This window comes from Chionomys nivalis, chromosome 14, assembly GCF_950005125.1.
Source record: "Chionomys nivalis chromosome 14, mChiNiv1.1, whole genome shotgun sequence".
In the NCBI taxonomy this organism is placed as follows: Eukaryota; Metazoa; Chordata; class Mammalia; order Rodentia; family Cricetidae; genus Chionomys; species Chionomys nivalis.
The window spans coordinates 44,675,625-44,694,476 of NC_080099.1; the positions used below are offsets into that span (position 1 = coordinate 44,675,625).

At 46.2% G+C, this 18,852-nt stretch overlaps 1 protein-coding gene across 17 annotated transcripts in view; it reads right to left on the reverse strand.

Moving 5' to 3' along the window:
- LOC130886493 (protocadherin gamma-C4) overlaps positions 1-18,852 on the reverse strand; it is a 186,443-nt gene that overhangs the window by 80,204 nt on the left and 87,387 nt on the right. The window contains exon 1 of one of the 17 annotated variants that reach the window (XM_057788345.1): positions 14,651-17,246. The exons of 13 other annotated variants lie outside the window; for them this stretch is intronic. In XM_057788345.1, coding sequence (XP_057644328.1) covers positions 14,651-17,068 — 2,418 coding nt within the window. In that variant the 5' untranslated portion in view covers positions 17,069-17,246. Of the gene's footprint in view, positions 1-1,376; positions 4,059-5,319; positions 7,922-9,764; positions 12,335-14,650; positions 17,247-18,852 lie in introns of those variants that run through there. 3 more of the 17 variants (XM_057788346.1, XM_057788335.1, XM_057788334.1) reach the window with 3 other exon arrangements.

An 18,852-nucleotide genomic window follows, 5' to 3' on the forward strand; every position in this document is an offset into this window, starting at 1 on the left:
TTTAAAGGAAATATTAATGTACAAATAACTTGAATCAAATCTCTAGGTGTGACATAGGAATGTAGAGTTTAATTATGGAAGTGATTCATGTGATTAAATCTTCTAGATAAGTCTCTTTTTGTTGTTTGCCTTTGCTTCAGATAATATGCACATTACTGGATAAGTATTGAGGCTCCAATATTAAGGGCTTTTTCTTTCTGATTACCACAGTTGGATATGCTTAAGTGTAGTGAAAAATGAGCTTAAGAAAGCTGGAATCCAAGACTTCTAGATGAAAGACGACGATGAAGGAGAAGGAGAAGACTTCAACAAAGAGGAAGAGGAGGAGGAGGAGGAGGAAAAGAAGAAGAAGACGACGTCCCACCCCCCTTGTGCTAGAGATTTCACCAAGAGTCTTACATGCTAAGCACATGATTGGCCAGTGAATCAATCACTTATGCAATCCAAATACCCACTCTCCACTCCACAAAACATATAAACAAATCTGAATTTGAAACTTTCTGAGAAGCATGGGATAAACATTTCTATATGTGAATTTGTTACATTAAAAAGCATTCCCAAAAAAGGAAAGGAAAAATAGAAAAGAACAAGAGAAGAAAAAACAGGAAAAAAAAAGAAAAAGCATTACACACAACATTACAATAAAAAAAGGAAGCAACATCGACTCAACAACGGTCAGATTTTTCTTAGAATAATCTAGTGAATTCACAGTAGGATAGACAGGGAGCCTAAGAAAATGATCCTGCATTCCCTCTCCCAGCAAAGAAAGTCTTGTTATGCATCTGTTTTGATAGGGTGAAGCATCGACACAAAATTGAAGTAGTCAACAGGGCCCCCAAATACCATCAACCTTCAAAAAACAAACAAAACAAAACTGAACTGTTCTGTACTCAGAAGAAAATCTCACTGTAAGTAGCGTGCAGATAAACAAGGAAACGGTGCAGAGACCATGTTCCTGAGTTAAATTTACACATTAGAACCAAACCGTGGTAGACTATAGAGAGGCTGTGAAATTGAAATAAAATCTATGAGTCGTCGAATTAAATCACAATTATTTACATTGATAGCCACAGATCATGATGATAGACAAACAGTACTGGAGTTAACGCACTTGGACAATGCAAGCGAAGAGAATCGATCTAGCCTTACAAAATCAAAAGAAAACATGCAAGCACTGAAAATCGACTTTGATAAAGCCTTCTGAAAAAATGTTAATCTGATGATGGTAAGGTACACAAACCAGCAGACAAATGTTCTATATATGTATAGAGTACTTATTTTCACCCAAGCCTAATTTTCATAACCAGCTCAACAAAAGTCCCTTTAAAACTTGTGCCAAAACAGCAACATTTGGGAGGTAAAGAAATTTATCTCACCTGAATATCAGTCGGGTCACATTTGCCTAAAATGGTAGCTGAGTCTTCAGCTATCAAGAGAGGTTCGCTTTTCCCACAGCTCTCCTGGCTGATGAGCGTGTCTGCATAGTTGGGCTGCGGAAAGATCAGGTGACTCTTCCTCGAGTCTGCAGTGAGCGAAACCTCGTGGGAATAGGTCTGGAGAAAAGCTCGCACCCCGTCCACGCCCACAAAATGCGAAGGAGGCATGCCAGCCAATCCGCTGGTAGCCTGGAGCAGATGAGAGGAGTGCCAGCGCCGAAGCCTGAGAGCCAGTAGTACCATGACAAAGATGAGGAAGATGCAAGAGACTGCAGTGATCGCTACCACTAGGTAGAGGGTGAGGCCTGACTCGTCAGGATTGGCGGGAGTCTCCAGACTAACCAAATTCTCCAGAACCTCTGGGATGCTGTCAGCCACGGCCACAGTAAGTCTGACAGTGGCGGAGAGGGGAGGCTGGCCGTGATCCTGTACAGTTACCACAAGGCTCTGCTTGAGAGCGTCTTTGTCCATTAAGATGCGGGCAGTGCGAACCTCGCCTGTGTGCAGCCCCACGGAGAAGAGCCCTGGCTCGCTGGCTTTGAGCAGGCGATAGGACAGCCAGGCGTTCTGCCCCGAGTCTCTGTCCACTGCCACCACCTTGGTCACTAAATAACCCGGCTCTGCAGAGCGGGGCGCCAATTCAACCCCAGTGGAGCCATCAGTAGGGAGAGAGGGGTACAGGATCTCTGGAGTATTGTCGTTCTGGTCCAGCACGTACAGGGTCAGCGAAATATTGCTGCTTAATGGTGGGTCCCCACTGTCACTAGCAGTCACTCCCAGTTGTAGGGTTTGGAACTGCTCATAGTCGAAGGATTGCAGGGCATACAGCACACCGGTGTCTGCGTTGATAGAAACATAAGAGGATAGAGGTGATCCCTGGATTGTGTCCTCAGCCAGAGAGTAAGTGACCTGGGCATTTTCTCTGCTGTCCCTATCAACTGCGGTCACTGAGAAGATGGAAGAGCCTCTGGGGTTGTTTTCAGGAATGTAGGCAGAGTAAGAGGGGTGAGTGAAAACTGGAGGGTTGTCGTTGGCATCTGCCACTTTCAGCAGAAGGTGAGTTTCTGTAGACAAGGGTGGACTTCCCTGATCTTTGGCGATTAACGTAATATTGTAGCTCTCCACCTGCTCTCGATCCAGTTCACTATTTGTTATCAATTTATAGTAATTTCCGTAAGTCTTTTCTAACTTAAAAGGAAGACCACTAGAAATGAAGCAAGTGACCTGACCGTTTTCTCCAGAATCTTGATCTTGAACGTTTAAAAGAGCAATCACTGTACCTGAAGGAGAATTTTCCATCACGGAGTTAATGGACGAGGTGACAGTTATCTCTGGAGTGTTATCATTCACATCCACAACTGTGATCAGCAACTTGGCAGTGCTCAAGAGGCCTCCACCATCTTGGCCTTGAACTTCCATCTCGTAGAATCTGTACTTTTCAAAATCCAGAGGCTTTCCGACTAGAACTTCTCCAGTTTGAGGATTCAACTGAAAGATTTCAGAAGCTTTGCTTTTCACTTTCCGGAACGAGTACCTCACTTCCCCATTGATACCCTCGTCTGGGTCTGTGGCGTTTACCACGAGCACCCGAGTTCCAGAGCTGAGGCTTTCGGGAACACTCACTCTGTACACAGACTGTGTGAACTTTGGGGTGTGGTCATTTACGTCGAGGACAACCACACGAACGGGAACCGTGCCCTTGCGGATGGGATCTCCCCCATCTAAGGCTGTGAGGAGAAGATGGTGAGATGCCTCTTTCTCCCGATCCAGGCCTTCCTCCAGCACGAGCTCTGGGTTCTTGTCCCCATCGGTTCCGCCTCTCACCTGCAAGGAAAAGTAGCTACTAGGGCTGAGCTGGTAGCGCTGGAGGGAGTTCATCCCCGCATCTGGATCCCTAGCGTTAGGAAGAGGAAATCGCGATCCAGGACTAGCCTGCTCGCTGACTTTGATCTCCACCTCCTCTTCCCGGAAGCTAGGGGCGTTATCGTTAATGTCCGTTATTTCCACCTCCACTCCGTAAATTTTCAGGGTGTCCTCCACGAGAATCTCCAAATTTAGCAAGCAGGAGGGCAATGTATCACACAACTCTTCACGGTCGATCCTACCTGCGGTGACCAAGCTGCCACCTCGCGGATTCAGAGCGAAAAACTGCGTTTTGCCTCTGGAGACGATGCGGACTCCGCGTTCCGCAACCTCCCAGGGCTCCAGCCCCAGGTCTTTGGAGATGTTGCCCACGAAGAAGCCTTTATCTGTCTCTTCTGGCACCGAGTAGCGCATCTGCCCTGCCCCAAACGTCAACAAGGTCCCCAGGAAAATGCACAGCGGGACCAGCGCGCTGCGGTCCGGTCTCTGAGGCTGATTCGCCATGGCCGGGTGTGAGCTCTCTTCCGTGGGGTCTTGTGCAGGTTTATTTATTTTTTTCTGAATCACCTTTTGTGTCTACGAGGTTCCAGGATGTCTGCATCCAAAATATATCCCGAAGCGAACGAAGGTGTTCTTATTTCCAGAATTAAGACGCGTGAGTATCCATCCCTTTCAGCTTTGTGTGGTGGAGGTTCGGGAGGACTCAATAGCTTTGTCCTCCCATTCCTTGATTGGTCAATAGCGGCGCCTAGAGTCCAATCTTATCATTACAACCCTAAGAAAAACCTGGTGTCTGTGACAGAGGAAATTGTCACACTCACCTTTTCCGTGGATCATACACATTTGTGAAGTTGAAAATCGCAAACAATAGTGATGTGATGTAAAATCTGTCAAGCGCCCTTATGAAAAGGGTAAGTATTAAATGAACTTGTTTAATTAAAAACGTTTCGGAACACTACTGGAACTGGAAATGCGCAGACTAGTTGTGATTCCATTCCGACTGGCTTTGCTGATGGAAGAGACACGACATCTGTGGATGTGAAAACAGCATGGCCCACAAAATCTGCAGGTAGGACGGCATGGCTATTATGGCTATTATTAATATTTTATGCAAGTTTTTATTTTAATGTTTGAATTCTGTGGGTATGCACGTGTCTTTGTGAGTATGCGCATATGTGAATGTGGGTTCATGTGAGGTGGAAGAAGGTGGAACTGGAGTTACAGGCAGTAGTGAGCCGCCAGTTGTGGGTGCTCGGCCAAAGAGCAGCGGTGCTTTCAACCACTAAGCCAATTTCTCCAGTCCCCACCAGAGTTGTTTTTAAAGTGAATTCTTTTGTTTTTTAACAAGCAAAGTAAAGACGAAATGTTTCGTTTAAACTTTGAATAGCATTATGGTTATCATTTAAAAGGTAAAAAAATATAACTGTATTTCATATCTATAACTGCAAGGCATTTTTAATGAAAAACTCACGTGAGATTTTCATATACTTGCATGTATTAGAGGCAGGAGGAGAGGGAGGAGAGAATTAGTAATCAAAGCCAGGACTAGGGCATACTACACAAGCAACCCTAAAAAAAAAAAGAATTAAATATGCTTGGATAGGAGTGTATTTAAGCACAGCAAACCTTTTGTTGTGTGTGCTGGATGGAACCAGTCATATTCCACACGAGGCACGTGAGCTTTGTCACCGAGTCACGCTTCCACATCCCTTCCAAACACAGTGATACCCACGAGTTTGGTCTAGATTTCCCTTAGGTGCTTTAAGCTCCAAAAATAGAGCCGGCCAGTTGGGTCATGCGTTTATTCTCAGCACTCGGGAAGCAGAGGCAGGCAGATCTCTGTGAGTTCCAGCTCAGTTTCGTCTACACAGAGAATTCCTGGACAACTAGGACTACATAGAGAGATTCTGTCTCAAAACTAAACAAAAACAAAAGCAAACACAAACGAAATCCTTAAAATAGCACTACTGTATTGGAGTGCATTGGCGTATCGGCGTATAAAAAGTATAAGATTAAATACCTGGTTAAAGGTCTTCTCGTCTGCTTCAACACTAGGAGTTAAAATGCTAGCCAACAGTGCTGAGGAGCTATCTTTGTTGAGAATATCTTGTGCGGCTGGATAATCACCAACAGATGTGAGAAAATTAAAGTCTGGCTTAGCTTGATCTCCTGGCATGCACAAATTATAGGCATAGGGCAAAGTTCCTTCACTGTAGTTGGGTGGAAGCACAGGTGGAGACTTGGAGCCAAGAACTGACCCCAAGCAGCCAGTGGTTGACGGGCTGGAAGACTGTCGTAAGCGCAAAGCAATGGCCAAAATTATCGCGAGGAGGAAAAGCACTGAGATCAAGGCCAAGGCCACCACCAGGTAAAACTGAAGCTCACTCTGAGAGTCAGAAGGGGAGGGATGATCGACGAGGTCCGGCAATGCTTCTTGTAGACTGTCTGCGAAAACTAGAAGCAATGTAGCAGTGGCAGAGAGCGGTGGCTGTCCACCGTCCCGCACTGCGACCAGAAGGCGCTGCCGAGCTGCGTCCTTGTCGCCCAAGGCACGCGCTGTGCGTACCTCGCCAGTGCGCAGGCCCAGGCTGAATAGCCCAGGGTCGCTGGCCTGCAGCACGTGATACGACAGCCAGGCATTGTGTCCAGAGTCTGCGTCCACTGCCACCACTTTGGTGACCAGATATCCGGGCTCGGCAGCGCGAGGCACCATGTCGAAGAGTGCGGAACCATCGGGCTCCAGCGCAGGGTACAGCACGCGCGGCGCGTTGTCGTTGCAGTCGCCCACCAGCACGCGCATGCTCACGTTGGCGCTGAGCGCGGGCAAGCCCTGGTCGCGCGCCTGTAGTGTCAACTGGAAGGAGCGCATCTGCTCGTGGTCAAAGGCGCGCTGCGCGAACACCACTCCGCTCTCTTGGTTCACGGATACGAATGATGACAAGGCCTTTGGGTCTAGATCGCTGGCGATGATGGAGTAGGAGACGAGGCCATTTGGTCCCAGATCTGGATCCCATGCTTTGACCTGGGTTATGGAGGTACCGGGCTGGTTGTTTTCTGGTACGTTTACCAGATAGGCGGGCTTTTGGAAAACAGGTGCGTTGTCGTTGACGTCAGCGACGTGCAGAGTGATGGTTGTGCTGGAGGAAAGGGGCGGCTTGCCCCTATCTGTGGCTGTGATAGTGATGTTGTACCCCGGGGTCTGTTCCCGGTCTAGGATGCTATCTGTTACTAACTTGTAGTAATTATTGGAAGAAGAATGAATCTTAAAAGGACTGTTTCCACTTAAATTGCACGTGACTTCTGCATTTTCCCCGGAATCTCGATCCCGTACTTTGAAGAGGGCCACAACCGTTCCAGAAGGGGAATCCTCCAAAATCTGATCAGAGAGGGAAGCGATGATTATTTCTGGGCTGTTGTCGTTCTCATCTAGAACTTCTATAATTACTTTGCACTGTGAAGAAAGAGATCCTCGATCCTTTACCTCCACATCAATCGTATATGTTTCTACTTCTTCAAAATCCAATGGCTGGCGAGTTACAATATCTCCGGTTATGGGATCCAGAGAGAACTCATGCTGCTGGGCTTTGTTAGCCACTCCCAGGAAGGAGTACATGAACTCTGCATTGCTGCCCTCGTCCTGATCGATGGCCCTTAGCCTTAGGATGGCCGTCCCTGGAGGCACATCTTCCCGAAGGCGGACCCTGTACACATCTTGGCTGAACACTGGGGGGTTATCGTTGGCATCCACCACTCGGATTCGGAGCTGAGTGGTGCCACTTCGGGGTGGGTCCCCACCGTCTACAGCTGTCAGCACCAGATGGTGGGTGCTCTCTGTTTCTCGGTCCAGCGTCTTTTGCAATTCTAATTCTGGGTATTTGCTACCATCCGGGTTGTCTTTCACCAACAATGAGAAATACTCGTTAGGACTTAGCTGATAATTGCTCAGTGAATTTACACCAATATCAGGATCTTTTGCAGACTCTAGAATTGTTCTCATCCCTGGGCTGACGGATTCAATTATTTCTAGGTTTATTTCATCTTTTGAGAATTGAGGAGCGTGATCATTAACGTCCTCAACCTCCACAACGACATGAAAAATATTCAAGGGGTTTTCCAGCACGGCTTCCAACTGCAACTCACAACTTCTTCCCCCTTTGCATATCTGCTCTCGGTCTATGCGGTCCTTCACCAGTAAGTCTCCGCTCTCCGCGTCCACACTGAAGTGCAGCTTCTCAGCGCTAACCCGCAGCTTCCGAGCCAACACTTCTAGGACACTGAGCCCCAGATCCTTGGCCAGGTTCCCTACCACAGAGCCGCGGTCCAGCTCCTCCGGGATGGAGTAGCGGACCGGCTTGGCCAGCGCGGGACAGAACAAAGGCAGCAGCAGTGTAAACAGTACCTGCGGGCGGCTGGGGCGCCGCCTGTGCGCGCAGCTCCCTCCCATTGTAGGCTCGGGTTCTCTCTGGGTCTTCTGTTCTTCACAGTAGGATAGAGTGCAGTCTTCCGAGGTGGAGGTGCGTTCGGTCCTGGATAGCGGGACCCCAATTTGGGACTGGGAATCGGTGTCTTAGTCTCTGTGAATGAGAGTTCCCTTTGGAATGTATTCGTTTCTGCGCAGGAAATTCCAGCCTAGAGACTGAGGGATCCGGGTCTTTGGAGCTTGCGCTGCACTGGCCGACAGCGGCGCCCAGAGGCTTTGAGTGGAATTGCAGTCTGGCGTTTCATATTTTGAGGAATCTTTTATTTTATATAAAAGCAAATTGATAGCCAAATATTTTATTTCTCATTTATTTTGTTTTATCTTGAAAATTTTTAATATTAAATATTATGCTTAATTTGTAAAAAGATCCTCATTTTGGGTAGACTGAAGGACTATTTCCTTCAAATAAAAAGTCATGAAAGAAAGTAAAAGGAAGGTACACAGACCCTAACCCATGGCCCACATTTCCCAAATCATTCACCCGTAAGAGATGACTATCACTCTTTTTGAAGGTAATTATCTTTTGTCATCAACTCAACCTTTGTCAGCTAAAAAGTAAAAACCACTTCACCCAAATTTAGAATGCAACCCTGACTGTATTCAGTCATCCTGGATGTTCAACATTGCTCTTAAGATTTTTAATAGAATATTTATGTCAAAAGAGTTCTGTTGAAGCTTGCTTTTTTTCAAATAATGGAACTGAAATGTACACAGAATAATAATTATTACTCTTGTGGGACAAAGATGTAGAATAACAATTTCAATGACTAAATAGCGTTATAACTCCAGGTGTGTACTTACCTTCCAGGGATCTACAATTAAACAAGTGTTGACACAAAAATATTATGGTCTCAGATGTATTTTGAGACTAGGTAGAACACTGCTTTTTCTAGTAACTTCTGCAGAGTAATAATAAATCCAAAGATTGAACCAAATATATCAGTATTTTCTTGCACTAAATGTGCTCACCAATATCTCCACTAGTCATTCATCTAGAAGGATTTTCATATAATCTTTGCTTAAATTCTGATCTCCTGAAGGAATGCCAGTTCTTCCTTTGCTCTTAGCTCTTATTTTATTTTAAAGTTTTGACCCAGGATTTTTGGGTTTCCTCTGAGTTTTCTTCTACATTAAAGATGAAATACCCTTATCATACATGCTTAGCTTCTGTTCTTGGGAACACACACATTATCCTTCCCAACTCTGTATTTATATTTTAGCTTTACTTAGTGGCATGTTTAATTTTGAAGGAAAAAAGACAAAGAGAACAAAAAATCTCCTCAATCTAACCATATAAATTCCTGGAATTGTTGGGCAAGGAAAGTCATATTAAAAGACTGTATCTCTCATGTAGTAAGATGTTACATAATTATAGGAAAAAGGAAAGACAGTGGGCTAATGGGTATGATTGTGGTTATAAAGATCCTAAGCATGTAGTTATGAATTGTTGGTCGACTATCAATTAAAAACTTAAAATCTCTAAGGCGTATATTCGTGTATTGTTTGAAAAATATAATTGCAAAGACATACTGACTGTCCTTAATGTCCGCAATGAACAGCGATAAACTTGGCTTGTGTATCTGGTGGGGTGAAGACATTTGTTTCTGACATTTACCTACTTTTGACAAACTTGCCTTCAGCACGTGGCCCCTGAGGAGGGCACACAAATCAACAGACACTTCCAGATGAAGACGGTTCCCTTTTAGGAACTGTCAATGTTGTACAACACAATACACAAGGTTCTGCAAGGCTACTCATGACAACCTTATGCAATCTCAGTGATTTTCATGACAGTTTCCAAAATAGTCTTAGCCACCATATTCTACTCTTTAACGTTTCAGCGAGAGGCATGTGTCGCCGGAACCAGAACGGGAACCGAGGGAAGTGGTTTTAAAGTAGAGATCTACTATTACTACCACCTGGTTTCGAGCCTCAATGTAAATCTGACCATAGCTGTTTAAAGAAAAGGTAAAATCAGCACTCACTGGCACCAGAGGGGCATCTTCTACAGGGCACTTCGAATCATCTAACAGAGACAAAGGATCTTTTTTCTCGCAACTCTCCTGGCTGATGAGCGTGTCTGCGTAGTTGGGCTGTGGAAAGATCAGGTGACTCTTCCTGGAATCAGCAGTGAGGGAAACCTCGTGCGAATAGGTTTGCAAGAAAGCGCGCACCCCGTCCACGCCCACATAGTGAGAGGCAGGCAGGCCACTCAATCCATCTCTGGAAGACTGAAGCGCGTGAGACTCGTGCCAGCGCCGAAGTTTGATTGCCAACAACACAATGACAAAGGCGAGAAAAATACAGGACACCACCGCCACTGCCACTACTAGGTAGAGGGTGAGGCTTGAGGTTTCAGAGTCCTGCGGTGGCTCCAGGTTGCCCAAGTCCGCCAGAACATCGGGGATGCTGTCAGCTACTGCAACAGTCAAAGTGACCGTGGCGGAGAGAGGAGGCTGGCCGTGGTCTTGTACAGCTACCACTAGACTCTGCTTGAGGGCATCCCTCTCCAGCAAGGCCCGCGCAGTGCGCACCTCTCCCGTGTGCAGCCCCACCGAGAAGAGCCCTGGTTCGCTGGCTTTGAGTAGGCGATAGGACAGCCAGGCGTTCTGTCCGGAGTCTCTGTCCACCGCCACCACCTTCGTCACAAGGTAGCCTAGCTCTGCTGAGCGGGGAGCAAGTTCTACCCCAGTGGAGCCGTCGGTGGGCGGAATGGGGTACAAAATTTCTGGTGAGTTGTCATTCTGATCCAGCACGAACAGGGTCAAGGACACGTTGCTGCTAAGGGGAGGCTTCCCGCTGTCACTAGCAGTCACCTGCACCCGCAGTTCGCCGAACTGCTCATAGTCAAAGGAGCAGAGAGCATACAGGATGCCAGTGTCTGAGTTGATGGAGATGTAGGAAGAAAGTGGTGTCCCCTCAATGGTGTCCTCAGCCAGAGAGTAAACGATCTGGGCGTTCTCTTTGCTGTCGGGATCCAGGGCTGTCACCGAGAAGATGGAAGCGCCCCTGGGGTTGTTCTCTGGGATATAGGTAAAGTAGGAGCCCTGAGAGAAGGTGGGAGGGTTGTCGTTGATATCCGCCACTTGCAGAGTGAAGTGAGCTTTGCTTGACAAAGGTGGGCTTCCCCCATCAGTGGCTGTTACAGTGATGTTGTAAGAGGATACCTGTTCCCTATCAAGGGCTCTCTGTGTCACTAGTCTATAGTAACTATCAATGGACTTTTCTAATTTAAATGGTAGATCCCCTGAGATGGAACAGGTTACCTGTCCATTCTGCCCAGAGTCTAGATCATGAACGTTTAACAGGGCTATGACAGTTCCCACAGGCGAATCTTCAGCCACTGGACTGAAGAGAGATGTGATGGTCACCTCTGGAGTGTTGTCGTTTGCATCCTCTACTGTAACCAACACCTTTGCAGTTGCAAGATAGGCCCCTCCGTCTTCAGCTTGGATTTCTATTTCATAGAAGCTCATTTCTTCATAGTCTAGATTTTCAGATATTTTTATTTCCCCAGTATTTTTGTCTAGTTGGAATTTCAACAATTGTGTGTCCAGTAATTTTCGGAATGAGTATGTCACTTCTCCATTGGCACCTTCGTCTTTGTCGGTGGCAGTTACCTTTAGCAGCTGAGTGCCCACAGGCAAGTTCTCTGGAATGTTCACTCGGTATTCAGGCGAGGTGAAGATTGGAGCATTGTCATTTGCATCAAAGACAGTCACAGTGATGAGCACAGTGCCTGATCTGGGAGGGCTACCCCCGTCAGAGGCCACGAGAACCAGGTGGTGAATAGCCTCTTCCTCACGATCTAGGGTGTGCTCCAGCACTAGCTCCGGGTACTTGATGCCGTTAGCTCGGCTCTGAACGCCTAGGGAGAAGTGCTTATTGGGGCTGAGCTGGTAGCTCTGCAGAGAGTTCACGCCCACATCCGGATCAATAGCTTCCGGGAGAGGAAAACGCATCCCTGATGCGACATTTTCATTAATTTTTACATCTAGAGTTTCTGCTTGGAATTTTGGCGCATTGTCATTGATATCCGTTACCTCTATCTCTATCCCGAAAAGTTTCACCCTGTCCTCCACAAGGATGTTAAAGCTTACGAGACAGGGTGCACTCTGGGCACACAGCTCCTCCCGGTCTATCCTGCCCGCGGTGACCAAGCTGCCGCCTCGCGGGTTCAGAGAGAAAAGCTGCGACCTACCTCTGGAGACGATGCGGACCCCGCGCTTCGCCAGCTCGCGGGGCTCCAGCCCCAGGTCCTTGGAGATGTTGCCCACAAATGAGCCTTTCTCTAGTTCTTCAGGGACAGAGTAGCGGATCTGCCGGGCTGCGGACTCCCAGGGCATCCATAGGAAAAGGAGGACCAGTTTGGTGCGCTCTGAGAGATTCCTTTGAGCGGCCATTGTCTCCTGACCACGATCCGCCTGGCGCGCTGTGTGTGTTTCACCTGGTTCTTTTCTTCTTTCTATGGCTAAGGAGTCTCCCGCAGATGGAGCACCTTAAATTCCGGGGTGATTTTTGTTGCAGTCCAGGAGCGGGTTTGCAGGAACTGAGAGATTTTAAGCCTTTGGACCCTGAGAATTCCAACTGGGCTCTGGCGGAGTTTTGCTCCTCGTAGGTGAACAGCGGCGCTCAGAGTCGAAAGAAGTTACTGCACCCATTACAATATCTCAGCTCATGCATCTTTCTGTTGAATTGTTTTATTTTATATTAATCCTTTGATTTCTCTGTTCATTTTTTTTTTTTAGAAAGAGTGTGACATTGAAATCAGGGCTTCAAGTTCTCCATCACTGAGTTATATCCGAGCCCTTCTCAACTCATAGGCTACTGGGGAGTGTAATAAGTTAAACTGATAATATTTGCAGCTTATCTCCAACAGGAGCATACCTACTTAAAGCATGAATAGTGTTTATTTTTGTGTTGAAAAATTTCACAACTTTGATATTCATTCACACGGAGATAATTATACTTTTTTTTTTTTTTTGAGACGGGGTTTCTCTGTAGCTTTTTGGTTCCTGTCCTGGAACTAGCTCTTGTAGACCAGGCTGGCCTCGAACGCACAGAGATCCGCCTGCTTCTGCCTCCCGAGTGCTGGGATTAAAGGCATGCGCCACTGCCGCCCGGCAATTATACTCCTTTTGATAAAATTCACTGAAAGACTTTATTTTCTTTAATTTTATTATGTTATTTAGTTTATAATCCAGGCAGAGGCTGACATGATAGTCTATTATTAATTATTAACAATTTTTAAAAATGTACTTTTTATTATATAGAACTGTTATTGAAAATTTAATTAGGCTATTTAGAAATGAATTCATCAAATAATTAGAAAGTAAAAGGAGCAAATTGTATAGTTGCCTACTAAAATGCGATGTAATGGGAAGAAGCAAAACCAAAGATACAGTGACGTAATTTTCCCAGTACAGGGAGTCAAAGGATGTGAGCCAGTGCTCTACACTTGAGCTAAGCCCATCCCTGATGTTGAGTTTGAATAAGTTTCTGTGTCAAGTATCTTATTGTATCAGAACATTGATAGCAATATTAACAATGTCTTCTCCTTGGAAGTTTATGTGGTAAACTTATGTGAAGAAGGTGGACACAAATTTGTAGTTTTGCCTGCCCACCCACACCCAGAAGTCACAGGTTTACTTCTTCTTACAGAGGAAACAGGTTGTTTAAAAGTGTTTTAGTCAGTGTGGCTGAATTGTTCAGACATTTTGTTATAGTTTTAAGAGGCAGGGTCTTGTCCCTTGAGCATTGGAATTCTAGATAGGTACTGGCCAGACCCAGGTATGAATTTTATCCTTTTTCTTTCAAAGATCTTAAATCAAAGTCAGAGACTGAAAACAAAAGGGCAAAAACATCTCCCAGTTTTCTCGGAGATCATTTCTTTCAATCTAGAGGAAGAAATTGAGAAAAGGCACAAAAGCAGTTCTAAGGAAAAGGGAGGATATAATATGACATGGAAGAAAGCTAGAAAAAGCAGAAGGGGGCGGGGGAGAAAAATCCCTGGAGGTCAGTTACATTAACTTTTGGGGACTACAAAACCTTGGGAATGTGAACAAAAACTTAGTCATGTCCCAAGAGAAGCATCTGTCACTGAACAGAAATTGGAAGATCTGTTAGCTGGTATCCCAATCACTTCTCAAGTGCTCATGGGTACACACACACACACACACACACAAATGAAAATAAATGAAGACACCAAAATGAGGCAGAAATGATTTACAATGAACGTTCTCTTAGAAAGGAGCACTGATCTGATAGTTCAACATGCTTTAACATTTTAGACATTATATAGACTAGACGCATAAATTCATTTTAGTAGCAAGTTTGGAGAGGTTACTCATTTATTTGGTTAGACACCAAGACTATTGCTTTAAAAATTATTTTATGTTTATGAGTGTTTGGTCCATATATACATACATATATATATATATATATATATATATATATATATATGCACCACATGAATGCCTGGGGCCCAAGGAAGTCAGAATCCGGTGTCAGATACCCTCATCCCCTGGAACTACAGTGATGGCGGTTATGAGCACCTGTGGGTGCTGGGAACTCAATGCATGTCCTCTGCAAGAACAAAAACTCTTCACCCTTGAGCCATTTCTCTGGCCCCAAGAGTTTTACTGCTTTTGTTGCCAACCAGAACCTTACAAGATATCTCCAATTTGTTAACTTAATTTTTTCCACTGAAGGATAAGATCAACTTATGAACGAAAAGTTGTCATTTCACCATTGAGAAGACATGGTGGCAGTTAGCTACCGGTTTTTCAAATATGAACCTAGATATGAAAGCAAAGTTACTATGCCTGAAATAAGAGAAACTAGGATTATTAAAGAATAAAACGAAACTTACCGGTGTTAGAGTCTCGGGATGTGTTGTCATATCATCCCCAACGTGAAGCGGAATTAAAGCCCCCGGAGAACTACTGCAAAGTATGTCTTCGGCAGAAGGCAGGGGTGCGCTACATTTCAGGAAATTTAACTCTGCCTTTCCAGTATGCCCAACGCACAGATTGTAGGAATAAGGCAGAGTCCCCTCGCTATAGTTGAGAGAAACCCCTGGCCTAGTCTTAGAGCAAAGACCAGATTGAAAGCAGCCCCAGACAGAGGGGCTGGAGGAGTGTCGCAGTCGAAGCGCAATGGCTAGAATCACAGCCAGAAGGAAAAGCACAGAAATCAAGGCCAAGGCCACCACCAAGTAGAACTGCAGCTCAGCTTGAGGGTCAGGGGATAGTGGGCGGTCACTGAGGTCTGGCAGGGCCTCCTGCAGGCTGTCAGCGAATACTAGAAGCAGCGTGGCAGTGGCCGAGAGAGGCGGCTGTCCACCATCGCGAACACCAACCAACAGACGCTGCCGCGCCGCGTCCTTGTCTCCCAAGGCACGCGCTGTGCGCACCTCGCCAGTGCGCAGGCCCAGGCTAAAGAGTCCGGGATCACTGGCCTGCAGCACGTGGTACGACAACCAGGCATTGTGTCCAGAGTCTGCATCCACCGCCACCACTTTGGTGACCAGATATCCGGGCTCGGCGGCGCGCGGTACCATATCGAAAAGAGCAGAGCCGTCAGGCTCAAGTACGGGGTACAGCACGCGGGGTGCGTTGTCGTTGCGGTCGCCCACCAGCACGCGCATGCTCACGTTGGCGCTGAGCGCGGGAGAGCCCTGGTCGCGCGCCTGCAGTGTCAGCTGGAAGGAGCGCAGCTGCTCATGGTCGAAGGCGCGCTGCGCGAACACCACTCCGCTCTGTGTGTTCACGGTCACGTATGACCACAGCGATTTAGGTTCCAAGTCACTGGCTATGATGGAGTAGGAGATATGACCATTGGATCCCAAATCCGGGTCAGAGGCGCTGACTTGAGCGATGGAGGCTCCGGGTGGGTTGTTCTCCGCCACGTGGACTATGTAAGACGACTTCTGAAAAGCCGGAGCGTTATCGTTTACGTCAGTGATGTGCAGAGTGATGGTTGTACTGGAAGAAAGGGGTGGCTTGCCCCTGTCCGTGGCGGTGATGGTGACATTATACTGTGGGTCCTGCTCTCGGTCTATGGCTCCATCTGTTACTAACTTGTAGTAGTTGCTAGAAGAAGCTTGAATCTTGAAAGGCAGGTCTTTGCCTATGTCACAAGTCACTTCTCCGTTTCCTCCGGTATCCCGATCTCGCGTTTTGAAGAGGGCAACCACCACTCCTGGGGGAGAATTCTCCAAGATACGTTCAGAAAGAGAGGTGATGACTATTTCTGGACTGTTGTCGTTTTCATCTAGGACTCCTATGATGATTTTACACTGTGTGGAGAGACCGCCTCCATCTTTCGCTTCCACTTCCATGGTGTATCTTTCTACATCTTCAAAATCCAATGGCTGGTTATTCTTAATCACGCCTGTTTTCTCATCTAGAGAGAACACGTGCCTTGTGCTCTGGGCTGTGCTCCGAAAGTAGTAACTTATCTCAGCATTGACGCCCTCATCCTCATCAGTGGCTGTCACTTGCAACACGCAGGATCCTGGCGGCAGATTTTCACTAACACTGGTCCTGTATTCCTCCTTGCTGAACGCTGGAGGGTTGTCATTGGTGTCCTTTACAGATATTTCTATCTGAGTGGTAGCACTTCGAGGCGGGTCCCCTCCATCCAAGGCAGTCAGTATCAAGCGATGAGACCTTTGTTCTTCCCTGTCTAGGAGTTTCTCAAGAGATAGCTCCGGGCTTTTGCCGCCATCAGGATTAACTCTAACCATTAATGAGAAATAAGGGTTGGGGCTTATCTGGTAATCTTTAATTGAATTCGAACTTATGTCGGCGTCAGTGGCAGGCTCAAGGGGTATTCGTGTACCAACTGACACAGTTTCTAGAATTTCTAAACGCGTTTCTTTCTTCTCGAATTGAGGAGCGTGATCATTAACGTCCTCAACCTCCACAACGACATGAAAAATATTCAAGGGGTTTTCCAGCACGGCTTCCAACTGCAGCTCACACCTTCTTCTCTCCTTGCATATCTGCTCTCGGTCTATGCGGTCCTTCACCAGTAAGTCCCCGCTCTCCGCGTCCACGCTGAAGTGCAGCTTCTCAGCGCTAACCCGCAGCTTCCGAGCCGACACTTCCAGGACACTGAGCCCCAGATCCTTGGCCAGGTTCCCCACCACAGAGCCGCGGTCCAGCTCCTCCGGGATGGAGTAGCGGACCGGCTTGGCCAGCGCGGGACAGAACAAAGGCAGCAGCAGTGTAAACAGTACCTGCGGGCGGCTGGGGCGCCGCCTGTGCGCGCAGCTCCCTCCCATTGTTGGCTCGGGTTCTCTCTGGGTCTTCTGTTCTTCACAGTAGGATAGAGTGCAGTCTTCCGAGGTGGAGGTGCGTTCGGTCCTGGATAGCGGGACCCCAATTTGGGACTGGGAATCGGTGTCTTAGTCTCTGTGAATGAGAGTTCCCTTTGGAATGTATTCGTTTCTGCGCAGGAAATTCCAGCCTAGAGACCGAGGGATCCGGGTCTTTGGAGTTTGCGCTGCACTGGCCGACAGCGGCGCCCAGAGGCTTTGAGTGGAATTGCAGTTCATCGTGTTTAGAAATCCCTTTCCAAAATGTATATATTGTTCTGAATATGTAGCTATGCAATAGTCGCAAAATTTAATCTTACTATGGGATTACAGTGAGTACTTATGTATTTAACGTTTTAAAGGCAATTATATATAATTGGAAATTTGTACCACACTGTAGAATATTAAGTATTGTGTTGTGAATCTTCAGGTGTAAATCAGACCAGCCAACCACCTTCAACAGTGATGAACATAAAGCCAATCTTTCTTTAGTGTGCATTGATCTTTCTGGCTATTGAGGAGAAAATCCAAAATATATGGTGTAATTTAACACTTTCTTTTTTAAAGAAACAAAAAACCAGTAATTTCATTTCCAGCCTATTTATGTACTACAATCTGTTGTCTACACACATAGCCTAAGAGCACCAGCACTGATTGCTTCCCACATCAGTGGAACATCAGCCCAGTTACCTATGTTGTGGTTTTACAGCTAAGGGGCAGTTGGGTGTGAAGTCATGTGTCTGCAAGCACAAGATAAAGAATTGAAGATGAGCCTGGGAGATACAATAGGACCCTGAGTCAAAAAGCCAACTGAACTAAACCAAGACAAATGAAAATGTCCTCACCTGTGCTCTTGTAAACCACTCTGATAAAAACCACACAAAAGACACGGACGAAGTAGTGGGGCCAGTTGGGAAGAGGAAGGGGAAGGGTGGGAGTACAGTGGAGATGAGGTGTGGTAATGAGAACTGAGTGTGATTGAAACACATTGCATACATGTATGGAAATGTCACGATTAACATATGCTAATAAGCATTGGGAAGAGATGTTTTGTGTAGACTGTTATCTACTTACCATGCCATAGATACATACATCATGAGTATCTGTGTTATGTTTTCCCCAAATTAATGTGCATTTTACATGCATTAATTTAAACATAAATGTGACTCCTCAGAAGAGAAATTTGAAAAATTTCTATACTACATAATTAGAAAATTAGATTTCCAGAGAATTCTTATTTTCTTCTATCAGCATACGGAAGAAAGAGTGGTTTCTTTTACTTCATTTTTAAGGCAATGCAGATTGAACCCAGAGTTGTGCACAAGAGGTAGTTTCAGGACAGGCTCCAAAGCTACAGAGAAACCCTGTCTTGAAAAAACACATTTTTTTAAGACAGTGTTTTTCTACATGGCTGTCCTGGAACTCACTCTGTAGACCAGGTTGTCCTCAAACTCACAGAGATCTGCCTGCCTCTGCCGCCCAAGTGCTGAGATTAAAGACAGGTACCAGGCTGTAGAATAGATATTTCCCTTTCTTTTTTAGGCGCAGGGAAACTGGGTGTCTCACACAGGACAGCCAAGTACTCTGCCACTGAGCAATACTCCCATCTCCAAAGTTATGTTCAAGTGTTCTCCTGCATGCCATCCTTGAATGTTGACCTTATGTCAAAAAAAAAAAAAAACCAAGTAATAAATTATTTTTCCTAATAGTTAAAATCCAAGAAAATCTTTTTCGATTCTTCTGCAGCAGGT